Source organism: Tenrec ecaudatus, chromosome 6, assembly GCF_050624435.1.
Source record: "Tenrec ecaudatus isolate mTenEca1 chromosome 6, mTenEca1.hap1, whole genome shotgun sequence".
In the NCBI taxonomy this organism is placed as follows: Eukaryota; Metazoa; Chordata; class Mammalia; order Afrosoricida; family Tenrecidae; genus Tenrec; species Tenrec ecaudatus.
The window spans coordinates 46,814,084-46,837,299 of NC_134535.1; the positions used below are offsets into that span (position 1 = coordinate 46,814,084).

Below are 23,216 nucleotides of genomic sequence, written 5' to 3' on the forward strand. Positions count from 1 at the left end.
AATACCTTTATTTGTGGATGACATGATCCTTTCTAGAGAAACTCCTGCGGAAGATACTGAAAAACGAGCAAAACTCCTGCCTAAAGTTAGCAATGGGAACGTTTGACAGCAGCCTCCCGAGACCTGGTTCTGACAGGCCCTCACAAAGCCTCAGGGGTGACTTGGACATCTGTGGCCAAAGCACCCCAATACCCCATGCAGTATTATTTCTCATGAATCAAGGAAAAAGGCCACTTATTTTACATAAAACTAAATCCTTTATCCCACATTTAATAAAATATGTGAACACCTATATAGTGAAACTATAAAACACTTCACAGGAAAACCTTAAAGATCTAATATACAACCTATTATGTTAGGTAACATCTAAATAAATGCAAATACCAGGTTCACGAATTACCTGGCCCCTTGCCATAGCCACTTTCAAGTAACTCAACTATAGGCCTGGTAATTGTCATTGCCTGAATAACAGTCACCCTGGTCCCAATTCTTTACTATTCTGCCAATGTATGCTCAGCACAGCAGAACAAAGCTAATGACAGGACACTCCCCTCAGCAAAATCCCTCATTGCCTCTCTCTGACCTATCTTCTGCTAATAACTCCCTTTTAAAAACTAATTTGTATGTGTGTGACCACCAAATGCTGTCAATCAGTAGGTGCCAATTTCTAAAACAAACCACCTTAACACCACCTATAACCCCAAACCTACTATCATACAAGTTAATTCCAAATCACAGTGACCCGTTAGGTCAGAGTAGAATTGCTCCTTAGGGTTTCTGAGACGAAATCTTTATGGGAACAGACAGCTCACCTGTCTCCTGCTAGAGGGTTTGAACCACTGCCCTGTGGTGAGCAGCCTAATGCTTACTTCACAGTGCCACAAGGGCCAAACAAGACAAAAGGAAAAACACTAAACCCACTGCCATTGAGTCGATTTCAACTTCCAGCACTGCCATAAACGAGGGTTTCAGAGGCCTTGTCAGTGGTTAGGAGACCTGAAGCACGTGCTCTCTCTCTCTCTCAGAGCACCTGGGGGAGGGACTTAAACCACCAAGCTTGCAGGCTTGGGCTAATCTAATGCGTACCGCGGAATGCCACCAGGGCTTCAGAACTACAACACAGATCTGGAGAAATTGAGAACATTAGCCTTGGGATCGAAGTTAGCTGTTAGCTGTCCCTGGGGACTCACATTCATGAGCATTCATTTCCTGATGAGGTTGAATTCTTGGTGAGAAACTCAAAATTTTGCTAATCTAATTATTTGTTAATCTGGAGGCCTAAATTAAGAGTTTATCTCCTGAGAGAATTTATATACATTTCTGCTGTCTGTGGGTGACAGCACCTGAGGCCACTTGAGTAGTTTTCCCGCATCCTAGACTTGACTTCTTCCAGGACTTTCCTCCTACTGCTAAAGGCTTTGCCCAAAAGTGACCTCAACTTTCTCAAGTGTACTTAAGGTTGTGTCTAGTTTATCTAGCGCAAACTTTGGCTCAAGAGCCATGTGGCTCTGAAGTAAACTTTAAAAAGTTAAAGGATTGATTCAGATAATGGTGATTTCATTTGTTTTTAAAAATGTACTTATGGCTCTCAGATAATTTGTTAAATTGCTGTGAGGGACAAGATTGGCTCCTCCATCTCAAAAATTGGCCGACCGTTGGTCTAGGGAGGAGGTGGGTACACAGTGCATTTCTTTTGTCTCTCATAAGCCCAGCAAGCAATGATAATTACACTGTATAAATATCTAGTTGTTCCTTATACTAGCTAGTCCATATTATTTTGCTGGTAATAAGAGCCTCACACTTCCTCCAATAAAATTATGGACTATTTTCCACTTGGTTACTACATGGTTGGAACTTAATATGTGGTGACTAAACTGAAACTTCTACATTGAAACTATAAATACCATCTTATTTGTGGTGAGAGAACGGGATCCTTACTTTAAACGAACCTATAGAGTCAGCAAGTGGAATAAGGAGGGGAGGGGGAGGGGCACACAGAGGTGGTGGGGGGGTGAGGGGCTGATAATGTCAAGGGGTCTATATAGAAAAACTAGATTTGGAAACTGGTAGAAATTGTACAATTCTGCTGGACATGATTGAACTATGGAATGATTTGACATACCTATTAATCCCAATTAATATAACAAAAGAAAATTATTTCTTTCCCATATTGCACACACCTACTTTACTAATTTCCTTAATTTCCTGACTTAGAGGCCCCATCCTAGTCAGATTTTCAATTAATCATATTGGAATTTCAAAGCAGATTAGTAATCTTTGTTCAAATCCCCTGTGGAACTCAAGATTCAGCCTACTTATAGATATGTATGGCGCTTATTGCTTTTGCTATCACCACAGTGTAGATTACTCCCCAGAAACAAACTGATCAGATATGATCATCAACTGATTCACATTTCTCTGGTTCTGCCCCCACACATTCGCAAATGATTAGATTTTCCCTTGACATCTACATACTTCTGATCCAACTTTTGTCATCGGTGTTGTCCTGCATCACTTAGACCAGTCTTGCCCTCAGGTCTAAACTTTTCTCCCATCCTATTGCCTGTTTCATTTTACCCATGAACAGATCTATCCAGCTTACCTGACTATCAATTATCTGAGCATTCTCTCTAGTATCTCTAGTGGGTCTGTGGTTATTAATCAATGCTTTAAATTACTAAGTTTGTTATACCCCTTTCACTCTAACTAAACTATCATTTAAGAATCACCTGAAGGATTTTTAGGGACCTAGCACAAGAACCACTCTCATGGTAAGCCTGACACTGTGTGGGACACTGAAGAATGACTGACAACCTCTACATTGGAGTTTCTCCCTACTTCAGAAGCCCCAGTGCCACAAAGACTCTGCATTCCTAGCCCGCTATACGCTTCCCGACCACTTCAAAACTTGCTGTCTTTGGAAGAGTCCATGGAAAAGATGCAAGAACCTAATAAAAATTGCAAAATTGAAAATCCTCCTGTACACTCACAGCTCTCATTAGAAGTATAAGGCAAATGATTTACTATTTTTATAGGCCAATATGGGCAATCACATTTTAAAAATATCTATTTTCAGACATCACCATTTCTCAAAAACTATTTTTAATACAGGAGTATACTGTAATTCCGACTATGGAAAAGTCCAAGTTCTAAAACATAATTTCTTTGTGTTACTATACTAAGACAGGTATTCAGGCCACAATTTGGTAACCCAGATCCCGAGAATACCAAATGTCATCTTTGTAATGTTGTCTCACGTTGGAGTTACAACATATCAAATAGGATTACCTTTTACTTTAATAAATTTCAAAACAGAGTAAAAATGTTGGCAAAAATGATAGCCTGATAAAATAATAATTATTTATAAATTATCAAGGGTTCAGCGGGAAGGGGGAGTGGGGAGGGAGGGATAAATGAGGAGCTGATACCAAGGGCTCAAGTAGAAAGCAGGTGTTTTGAGAATGATGATGGCAACATATGTACGAATGTGCTGGACACTAATGATGTATGTACAAATTGTAAAAAGAGTTGTATGTGCTCCTGATAAAATGATTTTAAAAATGATAGCCTTATTTTTGTGAGAGAATTATAATTATTACAATATACTGAGAAATGAGAGCATATGCCCAAAAGATCTGAGGACTCTGACTTCAGTTGTTAGTTAACACTATTTTCAAGCCTCATGGGTGGTAGCAGAAAGTAAAACTTGAATGAGCCACAAAGTATCAGTAATGTGATCAACTGAAAATATAAAGATATACTCTTACCTGCTGAACTCCACAAAAATCAGCCATACTGTTGATCAGTTCTGACATTATATGAACTTCATGAGATTTTTTCATATTCATAAACTCTTCTGGCCTCACATCTTCACCTAACCAAAATGAAACAAAACAAAGGTACTGCTAATAGAGAAGACGATCTAATTCAAGTGATCAATTGATGTTTATGTTTATTATAATTGTGTATGAAAATAATATAAACAATTTACTGTTATAGCTGGGTAATAGATTTCTATTACTTTAGGTCTTATGGATAGAATCTAACTTAAAATAAATATCAAGACCCATAGAACAATGACATTATTAAAAATTTTTCTTGGGACAAAAGGAATTGACCATTAAGAAAACAATTGTAAAACTGTGAAAAAAATTTTCTGTATGAAAGCATCATGACAGTGAAACAGTAACAGCATGAGAGAAAATACCTACAATGTGTATATCTACATACAATTTACACCTAGGAATAAACAAGACCAAAAATGCCTGCATATCAATAAGAGAAAGAATACTCAATAGACAAAATACTTAAATAAATGACTCAATTTAAATAATATTACGTTAAGTTCCTGAGTTATACTAGCCACATTTAAAACGCTTACAACCATAAGTGATTAGGTTTCACTGTACCGGGCAATACAGCTATAAAACATTTTCAACAACTTAGAAAGTTAAGTATTTCCCATTTGACATACACTGTAACTTACACAACAATGGCCAAAGAGCGTGTGGCCAGGTGTTCAACAGCACCAGTCCTTAGCAATAAGAAAATTTAATCAAATGAGCTGACACTATACACCCACCAGAATGGCCCAAATGAAAAGACTGACCAAACGAAGTACCAATACGGAAGACGAGTAAAGGGAGTATTTAAACACTGCAGAGGTGGGACTTGTAAAATTTCTATTTTTTTCTTTTAGTTTTTACTTTTCTGGGGGCTCTTACAGCTCTTAACACAATCCACTGTGTCAAACATATTTGTACATATGTTGTCATCTTTTTCAAAGCATTTTCTTTCTACTTGAGCCCTTGGTATCAAGCCTTTCCACTCCCATGCTCCCTTGATAATTTATAAAAAAATTTTTTCATTTCTTACACAGACCACTTTCTCTTTTCACCCACTTTTCTGCTATCCATCCTCCCTGGGAGGGGGGGCCATATGTCAATTGCTATAATTGGTTCCCCTTTACTCCCTCCACCTCCCCTCTAACCCTTCCCTTCTTAATATTACCCTTCTAAAGGTGAAGTCCAGGAGGTCACTCAGGAAGAAATGTGACTATATTTATATCTTTATATATTCACATATATGTGTTACTTTTTAATCATTTTATTGGGGGCTCATAAAACTCTTATCACAATCCATACATACATCCATTGTGTCAAGCACATGTGCACATTTGTTACCATCATTCTCAAACATTTGCTTTCTGCTTGAACCCTTGGTATCAGTTCCTCATTTTTTCCCTTCTTGTCCGCATCCTCCTCCCTCATGAACCCTTGATAATCTATAAATTATTATTAGTTTGTCATATCTTGCACTGTCTGACATCTCCCTTCACCCACTTTTCAATTGTTCATCTCCCAGGAGGAGGAGGTTATATGTAGATCCTTGTAATTTGGTTCCCCCTTTCCACCCCACCCTCCCTCCACCTCTCAGCACTGCTTATTTATGTATTTTTCAGCACATTTTTACTGCAGTTTTTATGGTAAAATTAAGTGCCTCGTCTGATATTTGGGTCAGCTTATTTTCGAGTATATATGGTATATATATCTATATCTATCTATATATATATATATATATATGACTCTTCTACTCAAGTCTGTGAAACTCTCACCAAATCATTGGGTAGTGTTGTTGTTGGGTGTCATCCTGGTAAACAGAATGAAGCGCTGCCTGCTCCTGCACCATCCTCCCCATTGTTCTCATGCCTGAGCCCAGTGCTGCAGCCACTGTGTCCACCCATCCTGTCGAGCGCCTTCTTCTGTTTTGTTGCTCTTCTACTTTACCAAGCATGACGTCTTTCTCCATGGACTGGTCTGTGTTAAACATCATACTGAATGCAGTAGTCCCCAATGAAAACTCAACTATTTATCAGTAGTACAATGGAAATATCATACAAATTAGAGAGAACAAAACAAACAAATTCTGGTACATGTGATAACACGAATGCATATGTTGAAAGAAAAGAAAGCAGACACAAAGCAAGATCTACTATAAAGCTTAAAAACAGGCAGAACCACCCTGTGGTAATGAGTCCGAACAATGCTTCCCTTGGGGGAGGAGCCATAGTGAGAGCAGACAAGAGTATCTGGTATGTTATTACATATGCTGTTATTACATATGCTGGGGGGTGGTTTTCATTTTGTGGAAACGTTAGGAAAATGTACTTGCCCTGATATCAAGGGTTCAGGTAGAAAGAAAATGTTTGATAATGATGATGGCAACATATGTGCAAATGTGCTTGACACAACGTTTGTATGGATTGTGATAACAACTGTAGGAACCCTTAATTAAAAAAATAATTTAACTGAATAAAACTGGAAAAAAGGAATATAAAAGAAAATATTTCCCACATTTATATAAACATCAGTATTTCAAATATATCTCTTAAGCATAAGCAAAGAGTGAATGTTTGAATACAAACAGAATCATAATCTAGCCTGTTGCTAGTTCTGAATAGGATCACTATAGACATTCGGGGAAGAACTGTTTCTTCATTATGGGAACTGCCTTGTGCACTGGAGGCTGCTTAGCAGTATATCTGGTCTCTTCCCAGTAGCAGCTTCCAAAATATAACAATCAAAATACTTTGGGACATTGTCAAATGAGTATGTGAGGACGGGTGCGATTGCTGCTACGTGAAAACAATTACTTTAGAATCTAGGATGTAAAACCACTATTTATACGTCTGCACTCATGAGTCTAGATCAGATTCTATTTCATCCATCACTATCTATTGCATGCAGAAGTAAAATACATTTCATGCATTTCTTAAAAAGAGCGCACCATGGCAGCTACATATCAACATCGGTTGTGCGCTGGCACTACAGTATGTGTCAAAGACAGGCAAATCGCTCGCTATTTCACACTAAGGCGACACTGAAAATGCAACCTCTTTCTGGAAAATGCTAGAGCTCAAGTTCCCATATGAAAAGTAAACAAATCAAAGCAAACACGGTGATAGTAAACATAAGCAGTTAAGTCACACTGTATTTTTACATAACTATACTACTTTTATATACATATATTCACCCTAAATAAATCACAATGCTACACTTACTCTATTAAAATATTTTCAAAAAGAAAGCATGAATCTGCTTACTAAGTAAAATGAATAATTAAATTTTTTAAATAGGAAAATAATTCTCCTTGATACAAAATCATATTTATATATTGATATAAAACAAAATATATGCAAAACTTTACTGTTTACCTTTTAAATCCTAAAACCCATTCTTCTTTTTTTAAATAAATCCTTTTATTGGGAGCTCTTACAGCTCTTATAACACTCCACACATCAATTGTATCAAGTGTATTTGTACATATGTTGCCATCATCATTTTGCCTATGAGGAGATTGGAAATACCAGTTTGGGTCAGGCACATCTCAGTCCTCAAAGTAACATCCTTGCTTGTCAACGCTTTAGAGAGGTCTTGTAGGGTAGATTTACCCAACGCAATGTGTCATTTGATCTCTTCCTTGCTGTTTCCTTGAGCACTGATAATGGATCCAAGCAAGACAAAATTCTCAACAACTTAAATCTTTTCTCCATTTGTCCTGGTATCTCCTATTGTTCCAGTTCTGAGGATTTTTTTCTTTATATTGAGTTGTAATCCACTCTGAGGGCGGTAATCTTTGTGATTTCTCAACAAGTGCTTCAGATTCTCCTCACTTTTAACACAAAAGTTTGTCATCTGCATATCACAGGATTGTTAATGAGCTCTTCTCAGGTCCTGATGCCACATTATTCTTCATAGAAGCCACCTTCTCTGATGATTTGTTCAGCACAGTTTGAGTAAGCACAATGAGAGGCTAACAGCCATTTCCTGAGTTTAAGCCATGCAGTGTTCCCTTGTCCCATTCCTGAACAAGTCCGCAGGAGCACCGTGAGGCATTCTCTAGTTCATTGTCATAAAGATCTCCTGCTGTTGGTGTGGTTCTGACCACAGCTGACTGACTGCCTTCCCATAGCCAGTGGAACACAGGAACTGCCTCAGGCCTTCTCGGCTTTCAACCACGATTTCTCTGACAGCAGCAACCATGTCCCGTATTTCACACCCTCTTCTCAATCAGGTCTGAAAAGCAGGCAGCCCTGACAGTCAAAGCAGGGCTGCAAGAGTTGTAGGATGATCTCCAGCAAAGCTTTATTTGCATGCGACAGTAATGCTAAGCCCATTCATTCTTCAATGGGATTTCTTCCAGCCAAGATTTTTGAGAAGTGCATGCTCCTTACCTTTGTCTGAAACTATCATTTGACCTTTACATTTGAATGATGATTTGGGGCTGGTAATGGATTTGGGGGCTAGTAATAGTTTTTGTGACTGATAATTATTTTCAGCATAGTAAAGAAGTTTTTGTCATTGTCTTTTGATTGTTACTTAGCTGACGAGATGTCCACTGCAGTTCTTTTTCGATACTCTTGTTATTGTTCTGGTTGTTTTTAATATTCTCTTGTGAGGTCTGCATTTGCAATACATTTTTGGAGTTCTTTTCTTTCTTTTGTTTGGCATTCTTTGACACGGACAAGTTTTTCTTTCTTTAGAACTTTGAAATAGAGTCAGCTTCTAATTTTCTACTGCTGTTATAACACATTACCACAAATTTAGTGGCTAAAAACAACAATGAATTTATTATAGAGCTGACCCTTGAAAAACATGGGTTTGAACATCCTGGGCCCACATATATTCAGATTGTTTTCTGTTGCTATGGCAGTGAGCTTCAGAGTGACGTGTATTGCTTAACATGCCTCTGTGTGACACCAGCGGTCTCTTCGTGAGAAGTTCCCCTTTCTGGTGTGAAAAGAAGAGCTCGCACAGATCACTGAGTTGGCAACACTGGGATTTTAAGGTGCTACGAGCAGCACTTGAGCTAGCGATAGGAAAACATAATCCCAGGATCAGGCATCCCACACAGGTTCCTAGCATGTTGACATGGCTGTCTTTATGGGACCATTATTCTGCTTACCACAGCATAGTTCTCCCCTTCCATCACTCCTAAATAGCTGTTTACAGTCAAAGAATCAAAGAGATATTCTATAAGATGGTACTAGAAAACAGTGGCTCTCAACCTTCCTAATGCCACAACCCTTTAATACAGTTCCTTATGTTGTAGTGACCCCCCCAACCATAAAATTATTTTTGTTACTACTTCATAACTATAATTTTGCTACTGTTATGGATTGTAATGTAAGTATCTGATATGCAGGTATTTTCATTGTTACAAGTTGAACATAATTAAAGTATAGTGATTAATCACAAAAACAATATGTAAGTATACATTGTGAACTATTTATTTTTAATTACAAATAAATGAAATTTTGTCTTGCAGCATGGTGTAGCATGGGTAACAGTCTGTGCCAGGTGCTCCTATGTGAGCGGACCAGCTTGGAGACGGAGAGAGGAGCGGTGTCTTGGTTCCTAAAACCATTGGAAATATGTGTTTTCTGATGGCCTTAGGCAATCCCTGTGATAGGGTCGTTCGACCCTCAAAGGGGTCATGACCCACAGGTTGAGAACCGCTGCTTTATAGTATAAAACAATACTCAGTAGTATTAAACTGTATAGTATAAAAATGACAGGTTGAGAACTGCTGTTTTATAGCATAAAACAAAGCTAAGAAAAGAAAATGATGGAAAGCATCATGTGGAGCCCTAGGTGCCTGGCCTTTTCTCTAGGAGTGGATCGAGGTCAGAAACAGGGTTAGAGGAGACTATAGAATACTGGGAGTGGCTTCTTTAAGGGGTCCATTTACCACCAGTGCACTTTGCTTAAGAGGCAACTTGATAATGGCAAGCTTGCGTGAGTCATTTCAGCTAGTCAGCTTCAGGTTTTTTAGTCCTATTTAAGACCACACAAAGAAGACCTCAGAATTAGGTTATAGCAGAGAAGATCAGGGGCTAGGAAGATGAAGCGTTGCAATGCAGGGTTTTGATGGTCATTGTGACGGGTCTTCTGAATGCAAGATTAACCCAAAGCCACTGCCTTAGGATGCTGGGCTTCAACAAAGTCTTTCCAGATAGAAGTGGCAGACATTCAGAGTTCTGTAGATGGCAGTCAGCTCCTTTATGATCACAGTTTGTTGACACTGTAGGCCACGCATGGTCTTGGTCAGGGAAGTTTGAATTCCATAATGCGCCCAATGCCATTCTTCCAGTACGTAACAACGTAGCAAACTAATATGTTGATGTGCTCCAAGTTGGAAGATCCATTTACTCCACAGTCAACTATCGCAAGCATGCACCCCCTACATGGTTAAGTAAAGTCTGTCCTTCTTATATAGGGTATTCATCACATAATCCACCTAAATCGGTGGTCTTACTGTTTAGTTCTGTCAGAAATAGAACAACCTTGTCCAGCTTGATGCCCTTAATGCCATGCTTCCACTTTATAAATTGATGGAATGGGAGGACTTTCATTTCATGGAAAAGGATATCGGCAATGCAGAGGGTGACTGAGTTATTGCTAGTCAGAAATTGCTGAGGAAAAAGTGCTGGATTTTCTCTCTGTGTTTGGGGTACCAGCAGAAAATAGCCCTTAGTAATGTTGCTGATGAACTCATTCATGGGCCAAAATGTCCTTACTGAGAACCATGATCCATTAAACAATGATCCTCCTCCCCCGAGCTGCCACCAGGAGTGATTTGTAAAATAAAATGGTTTAAAATGATTGAAAAAACAAACTAACAAACAATTAGGACTAGGGCTCAAAGGAGAAAAGATCCCTTCACAATGGAGAAGCCCAGTGGACCCATCTTCACACTAAGTGAGCAAACATGGTATCACCAATAATGAGGGAAAGTCGCACGTTCTTATTGATTTACCACCTGAAAATGATGTATCACGCTAGTACTATCAGAAATGGATAACCTGAATCTAATCACACAAAAAAAACAGGGCAGTTCTAGAAGAAAGAGCATGTTTTGAAACTGCTTGTGGTAGCAATAGTCAACTCTACTTGATGTGATAGAACTGTGGAATGATACATCTGCAAGAGCTCCCAACTAAATGTTTAAAACACAAGCAGAAAACCAACAGGCAAACTTTGCTATAACTTAACTATACCAGTATTAGGTAAAACAAAGAAGTTTGAGGAACTATTTCAGATTAAAGGACCTTAAAGAAACATGCCAATCAAATGTGACATGTGACTCATGTATAAAGACAAAAACATCGTTATCTCCAGCCTGCCCCAACATTTTCCTCTTCCAGCCCATTGTTAATAGTTCTTACCAAGTCAGAAAAAATGAATATAAGGATTCGATCCATAGTTGTCACTTCAGTCTTTGTTTGGAAAACAGAAACAACCTTAAGTAAGGGTTAATAATAGCTAATGAAGGCAAAAATACAGAGTTTTATAATGATCAAGGTACAGGTTAATTTGAGGATATATGATATAAAGTTTAATAATGAATTAAGAGTATGTTGGAGTTTTAAGTGTTAAGAACAACCTATAAAACACACACACATACCAACTGTCTGCTTTTGCTTTCTTTGAAGGGCTGTAAGCAGCTGTTCTAAAGGAGTGCATATTCCCAAGTTTTGCAGAGAATAATATTGTGCAGCGAGAGCAAACACTTCCACATTCACCAGCTTCCGGGAAGTTTCACAAAATATTTTACAGAAATCAGAAACACCTAAAAAAAAAAAAAAAGAAAGAAAAAGAGTAATAGTAAATTGATATATAATCTGTATATTACAAAACAGAAAACACTGATTTCCTAACAAAATATAGTACTCACATTTCCATCAGAATTTGACAATTATCACTCGAAAGGTCTTATTTATTTTTGTTATTTAAACTATTGGATATTTTTAGTGCTCTATTTCTATTAGGTAGTCTAGCTAAGGGGATGGGGCATCCACTGCACACGCCCAGAGGTCCCAGCTACGGGCACATGGAGTGGCACACTGCCCATGCTCAGAGGTTCAGGTTTCCCACCAGGAAGGGGAGGTAGACCTGGGTGGGAGCAGCACCTGGATAGGCCCACCTAGGCCAGGTGAATTCAATTCAGCCCAATGGGGTAGACCAGGGTCGTCCACCAAGCTCCCTGCGGAATAATTGAAAAGGGGGGAGCCCGGAGCCAACCCCGAGACTTTCTGACCAGCTTCTAGGGAAGCTGCACTGTTCGTGAGGAGCCCTGCCGGTGCCTGTGTAAACCGGAAGCTGCTTCCATTCTCTATAAACCCACTTAGATCACAAACCAGGCTTCAGTGTGAATTCTTTCTTGCGCGGAGCCAAGGCCCGAGGTATATCTCTATCCTGCGAGATCTAACATTTCCTCTTTATATTTTATAAAATTGTATACTTTCAATCCAATTAAAATTTGCCTCTCTCCCTTTTTCCCAAAAGAAGAGGTTATCAAATCTTGCTAGAGGTACTGTGACCTCTATATTGAATTGAATTTATAGGAGATCAGCTCACACAATTGCAAACTTCCTTCCACACTCTATGTGGAACAACCACAATAACCCCAGTGGTCTTCATGTTACCACAAAACAATTCCTGTCTCATTGGGCTAATTGTGCAGAGATAAAAAATGTTCAGTGCATTGTGAATATAAATTCTAAGAACCATTAGATTATATAATCTGGTGAAACAGCTCTTTTCTTCCCATAGTCAATTTTAAACTACACATTCTATGTATAGTAATTCCTGAGAGTCCAAATGCTCACTCAGAGCCGTGGACGATCTTACTGTTAGCCTACAGCCCGCCTCCCCTCTGTGAGTTCTTACACCCTGTTGAACTCAATTAGAGCTACATATTTACAAATACCATGGTGCCGTCTTCATGTACAAGATTTTAAAGTATCAGAACACTGATTACTCTTTCATTTCCCAGCTCTTTAATTACAGAAGTATGAGTCCAGATGGAACCTTCTGCAGCTTGAATGAATAAGACACGTGCCATCCTAGACATTCAGCCTATGTGAAAATTAAACTTGTTTTGTTTTTCATCACCAACATTTTTGGCTTATATTGCAGGGTAATCTGGTCTAATCTAAAGGATACACACAGCAAACTGAGGGTTTGCTTTTCATGTGCTCAATCACACCTGTATACGGTCTTTTTAAAGGCATGCTAATTTCTTTAAACCAAAAGCCAAACCTACTGCTGTTGAGTCTCTTCTGATTCATGTTGCCTATTTCGATTCATGCAAATTTCACACATTACAGAACAAAACTTCTCCATATGATTTTCTCAGCTCTAATGTTTATGGAGCCCTAGTGATACAATACAGTGAGCTAAGAACTGAGCTGCTAAACACAAGGTCAGTGGTTCAAACCCAACAGTGGCTTCATGGAAGGAAGACGAGGCTGGATACATACTGTCATAAGGATTTTAAGCTTAGGAAACCCAAAGGGGAAGTTCTACCCTGTCTCATAGGGTTGCTATAAGTCAGAATTTCTCAATGGCAGTGAGTTTGTTTTCAATGATCTCCAATCCTCTTTAAAAAAGCTATCCTAATTTGTCTACAGTAGCTCAAAGATCGTCTTGATGGAGAAGACAATTCAGTCTAGTCTTTGAAAATTATTTTCTAAAACTCAAAAACCATTATCTGGTATTTAGTGCTTAAATGAATTTGGTAAAAAGTTCACCTCATGAAAGAATGTCACAATCTGTGGAAGCATCAGGAAGACCATACTCCGACTACTCTACATTGGCTGGCCCTCCATTTACTTATGAAGATATAAAAATCTATTTAAACAACAACAAAGATGCTTCCTAAGAAAAATTGAAAAGAAAGGTAGCTGACAAATATTTGTGGAATTCTAAGTAAAATTTTATTTTTAAGCTAATCTCTACTATTTAAGGTCTCAGTTGGAGCAAACAATAACCTAAACATAACCTAATTTGAACCTATTAGTTCAAATCTGCCTGCAGGACAATGGTAGATAACCCTGCTGATGTACTTTCATAAACAGTACGACTCTGTAACACAAATTGTTATTAGTTGGAATTAAATTGATGCAATGAGTTTGGTTTTTTAATTTATTTAGTTGTTGTTGGTGACAATGTTTACTAAAATTGTCAAAGATTTGTAATTTTCATTTCTGATTCAATGTAATATTTAAATTACAAAATTATTTGGTAAATTTATTTATGATACACTTACCATGTTATATAAAGTTCTTTAGACATCTGGCAAACTGAATTTACTAATATATCCAAAAATAATAAAATCTACAGCAAAATATTTAGGCATGCTACAGAGAGGAGAACTCCCTCCTCTATTAAGTGAGAGTATTCTCTGGTCTAAGGGCAGTCTCAACATCCCCAAGTTGCAGAGCAGCAATTTCTTAGAGTGCGATAGAATAAGTGTATTAAATCTCAACTTGCAGACGGGCCTTTATGCTGCCAACAGAAAGAAATGTGAAGCTTCTGTTAGAAAAGTAAAGGGTCCAATCAATTTATCCATGCTAAATGAAAATGGTTGGAAAAATCAAAATGCAATCTGAATTAAATGTTGGCTTTTAATTACAGCCTTCTTAGTAATTAAAAAAAATTAGAAGTCTAAATAACAAAGACATTATCTTCCTAACAATCTCTATTTTATATAAAAAATGGGGTGGGGGTCGTATTTTAATTCTGTCCAGTAATTTATGTCAGTTTGCTCAGAAAGTCTAGAAGTCTATGAAAAAAATCTTTTTGAATTATGGAAATATAGCTGCAGGACTTTCTCTGTTTTCATGTGAGCTAGCCTGTAAGTGTCATTACATGCTATTTTTAGAAATACTGAGAGAGACGTGCCAATGATCTTGTCTTCACTCCCATCTCTACAACAAAACGTGAGAGAGTTATGTGGTGATGTGATATAGAAAAGTTATGTAGGTGTCGGCCTGATGGTATTTCTCTACGAACTCATCTAACGAGATTGGGTTTTCCAATTGGATGAAAAGGCAATCACAGTGTAACTCAACTTACACTTAGTTAATTCCAACTTAGTTAATTTTTTATACAAGAAAGTTTGATCTAAAAAAATAAATATTTTTTTAATTTGCTGGCCATATGAGATGCCCTGATTTTTTTGCCAACATCTCCCTCTACTGGGTGAGACAAGAGTGAGTTTGAACATGTAGAATACAATATAAGATAAAATGTAATTATGTGACCAATGTTGAGGTTAACTGTGTTACAGAGGCTAGGAGGAATATCACTATTATTACCACCTAGTACAGTCTCACGGCCCAGCATTTCTTCAAATGAAAGTAATAGTTACCCAGTCTGCTTTATTGCATGCTCTACTTAGTTTCTTTATTGACTCTTAACTTTTTGTATCATTGTTCCACAAAAATTTCTTAACCCAAACCCCCAACCTCATTGCCATCAAGTCAGTTCTGACTCAGACAGATTTCTTGGAGAATAATTTGGAGGGTAATTCAGCATAATTTGAAGGATAATTCAGGAGGATAATCTGACTCAGACAGATTTCTTGGAGGATAATTCAGCATGAGATATCAGAAGGAGAGACAGGAGGTCTTTTTATCAATATGCTATATTTATACTTATTGTTATTTTTTAAAGTATGAGATCTCATATTTCTTATGAAAGAATGTTTTCAAGGATCATTTCTTTTTCTGTCTCACATCAGATGACTGTACAAATTAGCAAAATCCTATATACATACATGTGATTGTGAAATTCTCAAGGTAAAGAAATACATAATAGAATTTTAAAATGAAAACAATGAATTACCACATTTACATTTAATAAGAGAAAAAAATTCCAGTTTTACTAGGGCATTATTAACATTTTAAAGAAGAAAGAGTACTGTCAGGGTCCACAATAATTTATCACTTTGTCATTAATATTTAAAAAGCCACAGATTACCAGTTGGGCTGCTAACCACAAAGTCAGAAGTTCAAAATCACCCGCCCCTCTCAGGAGGAAGTTGAGGTTTTTTCCTTCCATAAAAGATTTACAGCCTTCGAAATCCACAGGGGCAGTTCTAGTCTGCTGTATAGAGTCACTATGGATCAGAATTAGCTCAAGGGCAGTGAGAGAAGAGATCACTAACATCTGTTGCACAAAAATTATATGCCAAGTACTTACCATTTAACATAAGTCTTATGGGTCAGTTACAGTGTGCTCTTATCCCCATTTTCCAGAAGAAGAAACTGAGAGGCTAGGATTTATCTAGGTGCCAACAGAAACCAAGTGGAAAAGCAGGCAAGCTAAAGCAGTTGGCCCTTATACCATCAACTGAATTCCTACATGTGATTAATACGTCACAGTGGCTAAATACCCAAACCCCAAATCAAACTCACTGCCATCAAGTCCATTCTGACTCATAGCTGCCCTGGAAAGGGTAGAGCCGAACTTCTTAAAGTTTCTAAGACTAAATTTTGGGGGGAGCAGCCAGTCTCGCTTATGTTCTTCGGAGTAGGTGGTGTTTGAATTACTGAACTCAACGCAGCCCACAACAGGCCAGTGTTTAGCCCTTGGTGCCAGCAAGGTTCCACACAGCTAAGTACCAAAGCAAAGATCAAACCCACTGCCATCACATCACTCCTGACACTGAGACTCTATTTAGGACAGAGCAGAGGTGCTCCTTTGGGTTTCCAAGGATTCAGATAGCAAGTCCATTGAACAATAAATGCAATCAGTTAAGATAGCCATTAGGAAAAGCATTAGGAAGGCCTAGCTGTCAAAATTGGGTCAGCCAAAGATCCCTTATGACAGAGATGAATGTATGATAACATTTCAAGATATTTAACACTCACGTTATCTTAATTTGTTCACTTTCATCACTCCTTAGATACCTCTTTCCACATGAAAAGTAATCTTAAAGTCTCAAGAAATCAAAAAGTGATTCTTATTTATAAAACAACTGGCAAATCTCTGCAAAGGGAATGAAAGTCTTATGATAAGATTTCTTTGGGTTAGCTAGTCCTAGAAACAAAGTAACACACTATTGCATGTCCACCTGTAAAGCAACAGTGCCTTACATACAGCAGCCACTCCGTTTTAAGGGAATAATGGATGGGAAAAAATCCCTCGATGCACTTAATACGACAGCATCACCACCCTACCTAATAGGCACAAGGAAACATACTCCTACAAGTCTGCAGTAGAAGTAATCACTGAGACGCCCTGGAAAACTCTAGAGCACTGTTAGCATAGTCATCCCAGAGCCAATGATTATAATCGAAGCGTGAGACAAGAGTGAGTTTGAACATGTAGAATACAATATAAGATAAAATGTAATTATGCGATCAATGTTGAGGTTAACTGTGTTACAGAGGCTAGGAGAAAGATCACTATTATTATCACTTAGTACAGTCTCACGGCCCAGCATTTCTTCAAATGAAAGTAATAGTTACCTTATATTAAAGATTTTCACAAGGACATAGAAATGTTTTATATCTATTTCTACATGAATGTCCCACAGATGTCTCCAATTCAAGAGGTTCAAGACTGAAAGGAATGTTCTCATTTTGTTGGAACCTTTTTGTCCTATTTCCTATCTTTAATGGCTTCATCACTCACCCAGTGCCAAAGTTAAAAGCTTGTACATTATCTTAAATGATTCTTGTGCCCTCTGTCTGCACATGCAGCTATCCATCAATCCTAATGTCAAAATATCTTTCACTTGGACTCCCCACACAAACCCCATCACTGCTGTGGTTCAAACCCGATTAACTCTCACCAGTGTTACAACAACATCTTTGCAGTTGATTTCCCACCCCCTTTATCTACACTCCCATAGCACAATGCACAATAAACGCTGGTTGGGTTGAATTGAAGGTTTCTAAAAAGAAAAGATATTTACATTCCAATGCAAATTTAATTACACATTTTAAGGCTTTGGCTCACACAATAGCTGACTTTCGGTTTTAACCTTCTATATATGTTTAGTACAAGTCAAGCAAATTTCAAGTCTGCCTAATGAATTTTGAAAATTGAAGATGGGAAAAGTTAAATTTTATGGAAATTTTGAAAATATAATCCTTTAGCATTCCTAAAAAATAACACTATATACTATTGTTTTTTAAAAATAAACCATTTATATCACACAATTAAGAGCCAATAAACGTTTCCCCTAAGCTACTCTAGCTTAATTTATAGTTGCATAAGAAATGAAGAAATATGTTATTTCAACATGCAAACCACTCTCTTGGAAAGAATGAGATACAATTAACAAAGGATTCTTATGCATATCTTCGTGCCAATACTAACACTATCATTCACATAGAATATATACACAAAAAGTACACTTAACTATTCCAAAAGCATTTTTGCATTTAGGTATTTATAAAACATGAAATTAAATATAAAAGTTTAACTACAATATTTTAACTTTAACAGACCTTTTAAGGTCACATTTAATTTGAAGGCAAATAAAATGTCGCATAAAAATATTCAAAAATTTGGCTTTCATTTGGTGAATCAAAAGCAAATTTCACAAAAATAAACAAATCAGGAGGTATATATTATGAGCAAAGTAACAACTGAACCTATTGAATAAGTAACTTTGCTACAATTTGACATTCATCTATGGGGATATGATATCTTAGCATTTACAGAAAACATACAGCAATTTTTCTACATAGATCCTGACAGTGAGCAAACTCCAATTATAATTCTACCACGAAGCACGTGAGATGAGTTGACACAGGCCTCGTTGCATTTTTGCTTATAAAATTTTAACAAAGTTTAATGTGAAAAAGGGAACTCACTAAAGTTGATTTTTTTTTAATGTTTTCGGGTTTCCTAATTAATGGCATTCTTACAAGTTCTCATCTTTCAGAGCATGGCATCTTTCTCTAGGAAAAAAAGAATGATTCCAAATGGTCTGCCCTTTAGAACTTCATGTGTCAGTTTCCCTTGCAGAGCCTGGTCAGCTGCCATGGGACCCCTCACTTTCCTTGTCCCAATCTTTTATAGATGTGGGACGAAAGCATCTCCCAGAATGTTCCATCCTGGACTCTTCTGATTTCACATCAGTTTGTTTTGACTTTTGAGTTCTTCGCATTTGTACCTCCATCCATTCCTCTAGCACTGATGAAATCTTTCTTAGATGCAGTTGATATCAACCTAGCACATTTTCTAATAGAGCCTCCAGCTTCTTTCACTTTCCATCAAGGCTCTTCTGATGCTTCTGAACAGAGTAAAATACTTGCACCATTCCCCTTGTTGGAACCCTCTGAAGATTTCTGTGTCCTTGTCTTTGACAACAACATCTGGCTTTACTGTGCACATTGTTTCCCCCCGCTTCTTAGCAAGCTTTTTTTCTTTCCTTGAGTCTCTCTTCCTTTAACTTTTCTCCTTTTGCAGCTCTTTAGTTTTGATCAGAATGGTGGGCTTACTTGTAGGAGTTTTTTTGTTAAGAATTTCAGCCATGGCAGCTGCCCAGCCTGCATTTGTCCCAACACTAGATTCAGCATCATTTTCATTTCTTGGTCACAGGGTTCAGCATCCTCCTCATTGTCAGCTTCGATTGCTTCCTCAGAAGAAGAAAAGTCATCCTCTTCCAATCCACAGCTTGCTACATAACCTCCTCTGTCAATAGCATCTTTATCTGCATCTTCCAGCTGGCCTGATGGAGCCCTGGCTACCATTTTCATCTTCTTCTTCTTCGCGAGGATTAGCATTTGCTTTTACTTTGACTGAAGAGCATCTTCCCCCTTGATATTATTATGGCTGAGTTCTTCAAGTTTCGACTCAAATGCATCATTTTGGAAAAATCATCTCTGATAATCCTATTAACTCCTACCCTTGTTCCTATCCTTTACTAATTTATTTTTTAAATCATTTTATTGAGGACTCGTACAATTCTTATCACAATCCATACATACATCCTTTGTGTCAAGCACATTTGTACATTTGTTGCCATCATCATTCTCAAAACATTTGCTTTCTACTTGAGCCCTTAATATCAGCTCATTTCCCCCCTCCTTCCCTGCTGCCCTCTCTGTCATGAACCCTTGATAATTTATAAATTATTATTATTATTTTGTCATATCTTACACTGGTCGACGTCTCTCTTCACCCACTTTTCTTGTCCATCCCCCAGGGAGGAGGTTTTATGTAGATCCTTGTAATGGGCTCCCTCTTCCTACTCCACCTTCCCTCCACCCTCCAGGTATCGTCACTCTCACCACTGGTCCAGAAGGGGTCATCTGTCCTGGATTCTGTGTTTCTAGTTTCTATCTGTACCAATGTACATCCTACGGTCTAGCCAGATTTGTGAGGTAGAACTGGGATCATGATAGTAAGGGGAGGAAGCATTTAAGAACTAGAGTAAAGTTGCATGTTTCACTGTTGCTACACTGCACCCTGACTGGCATGTCTCCTCCCCGCGACCCTTCAGTAAGGGGGTGTCCAGTTGCCTACAGGTGGGCTTTGGGTCTCCACTCTGTACTCACCCTCATTTACAATGATATGAATTTTTGTTCTTTGATGTCTGATACCTAATCCCTTTGACATCTCCTGGTCACACAGGCCAGTGGGCTTCTTCCATGTGGGCTTTGCTGCTTCTGAGTTAGATGGCCATTTGTTTATCTTCAAGTCTTTAAGATCTCAGATGCTATATCTTTTGATAGCCGGGCACCATCAGCTTTCTTCAACACATTTGCTTATGCACACATTTGTCTTCAGTGATCATATTGGGAAGGTAGACACCCACTTATATGATTTTTTTGTTCTTTGATGTCTGATACCTGGTCCCTTCTACACCTCATGGTCACACAGGCTGGTGTGCTTCTTCCATGTGGGCTTTGATGCTTCTGAGTTACTGGCTGCTTGTTTACCTGCAAGCCTTTAAGACCCCAGATGCTATATCTTTTGATAGCTGGGAACCATCAGCTTTCTTCACCACATTTGTTCATGTACATATTTGTCTTCAGTGATCATGTCAGGAAGGTGTGCATCATGGAATGCCACTTTAATAGAACAAAGTGTTCTTGCATTGAGTAGGTACTTGAGTGGAGGTCCAATGTCCATCTGCTGCCTTAATGCTAAAGCTATAAATATATGCATGTAGATCTATTTCCCCACCATCCTATATAACTATATTTACATATGTATATGCCTATATTTAGACCTTATAAATATCCTTTGTCTCCTAGATATTTCCTCTATTTCCTTTTACTTTCCTCATGTCCCACTATCATGCTCAGCCTTCATTTGGGTTTCAGTAACTTATCTCGGTTACATTGCCCTTGCTGAATACCTACCAGGCCTCTCACGTGCTCCTTGCCACTAATTTTGGATCACTTGTTGCTCCCTTTACTAATTTTTATAGCATTGATTGCCAACTAACATAGCATGTAAGCTCCAAGAGGACAGATATTTTTATTCACCAATGTATCCTCAGAACATAGAATAAAGTCTAGCACATAACAGACATTTAATAAAGGAATGATTAAATGAGCAAAAGAGGTGATATAGGGTTTGGATTTTAGTTCTCAGAATGTCTACTCTGTGGCCAGAAACAATTTACTTTATCAGTTAAATTGGGGAAAATACCTTTTTATCATGATATTTTAAGGAACATATATACATAAACATATATACATATGCATTTAATTTCTAAATATTATATGTATATAAATATATTTATTATGTTAAAAATAGAAAGACAAGAGAGGGAATGCTTGTGTGCACCTACATAAACCACAGGATTCAATTCATGAAATCCAAATTAAGTAACTGAGTTTCCTCATAGTTGGAACTTTGTTAGAATCCGGAACAGAAAACACGTAAGCCCTGAACACCATACAAAATACTAAAAATAAACTTGAACAAAGAAGAGTACGAGCATTAGATTCTGAGATGTGTGACTCACTGGGAGAAAGGCTCTGAATCTTCGGTGTAAGGAGTCCACCCTTACAAGGAAGGTGCACTAGGGGTGTGTGAGCTGTGACCTGAGAAACAAAATGGAAGTCTAATAGCCAACGATGGCTATCACATTTTAGGTCCAGGTGAAGCAGCGGTTCTCCACCTTCCTAAATCCGCGACCCTTTAATACAGTTCTTCACGTTGTGGTGACCTCCAACCATAAAGTTATTTTTGTTGCTACTTCATCACTATAATTTTACTACTGTCATGAATTGGGCAACCCCAGTGAAAAGAATGTTTGATCCCCCAAAGGGGTCGCGACCCACAGGTTGAGAACCTCCGAGTTGAAGCAAGTGTTACCACCAAGGCACCATGTAACTGAATTAGCTTTAAAGTGTTGAAATTTATTCATGATGCTAATTAATGGATTTTATGTAAAATTTCATAGATTCGTGATAATCTTGGGAAGGCCTTAAAGAGGGGACCTGGTGGCATAGCGGTTCCATGTTGGGCCCCTAACTGCAATATCAGCAGATGAAAAGACCAACTGCTCTTCAGGAGAAAGACGGGACTTCGTTCTCCTGTAAACTGTTATCATCTCACAAACTCACAGAGGTAGTTCTGCCCTGTCCTGTAGGTCACTAGGAGCTGTGCCAACTCAATGGCAGTGAGTTTGTTTGGGGGTGGGTGGGGGTGGTCTTAACAAACTCGAAATACTAACCACAGACTCAGGAGTGTCTGAAATCACCAGCTGGTCTGCAGGAAAAGATGAGGTTTTCTACTGCAGTAAGAGTTGGTTTCAGAAACCTACAGGAGTACTTCTACGGTCCTCTGGAGTCATTGTGAGTTGGAATCCACTTAGTGGCAGAGTTTGAGTTTTGAATTTCATTCTTTAAGTAGAGGAGTCCTGGTCACACAGTGGTCACAGGCTGGGCTGCTTACCACACAGTCTGCAGTTCGAAACCACCAGCTACTCTGCAGGAGAAAAACAAGATTTTCTACTACCTTTAAGAGTTAGTCTCGGAAACTCCCCGGGCAGTTCTCCCCACCCTGCGGGCAGCCATGAATAGGCATAGACTCCAGGGCAGTACATCAGGAGATTATCCTTTAAATTTTCTCATTTCAAAATTAAATAAACCAAGATTTAGACTTCTAGAAATTCAATTATTTGGTCTATACTTAAAGTTACAAGCCATTTAAGAAAAATTAAATAAACACTGAATGTTCTGAAAAAGAATCCACTTAATACATAAAATAGGATTTTGTTAGGAAAGTACTAAAGGAACTCCAGATTGTTAAAATTTAAAAAGTAATGCAATAATTGTAAAGCATACTTTCAAAATGAACTTATTTGAGTACAGCAAGTACATAAAAATCAGTTTCTTTCCTATTCCTACCAAGACATTTCACTTTCTATTTCAACTGCCATTTCTTAAG

The 23,216-nt window shown here is 38.1% G+C and overlaps 1 protein-coding gene and 1 pseudogene across 5 annotated transcripts in view; both read right to left on the reverse strand.

Moving 5' to 3' along the window:
- METTL25 (methyltransferase like 25) overlaps nt 1-23,216 on the reverse strand; it is a 123,330-nt gene that overhangs the window by 81,493 nt on the left and 18,621 nt on the right. For all 5 annotated transcript variants that reach the window (XM_075551219.1, XM_075551216.1, XM_075551221.1 and 2 more), the window contains exons 2-3: nt 11,467-11,631; nt 3,768-3,874 (exon numbers count right to left, since the gene is read on the reverse strand). In XM_075551219.1, the coding sequence (XP_075407334.1) occupies nt 3,768-3,874; nt 11,467-11,631 (272 nt within the window). The remainder of the gene's footprint in view (nt 1-3,767; nt 3,875-11,466; nt 11,632-23,216) is intronic.
- LOC142450545 (RRP15-like protein pseudogene) lies at nt 18,838-22,620 on the reverse strand (annotated as a pseudogene).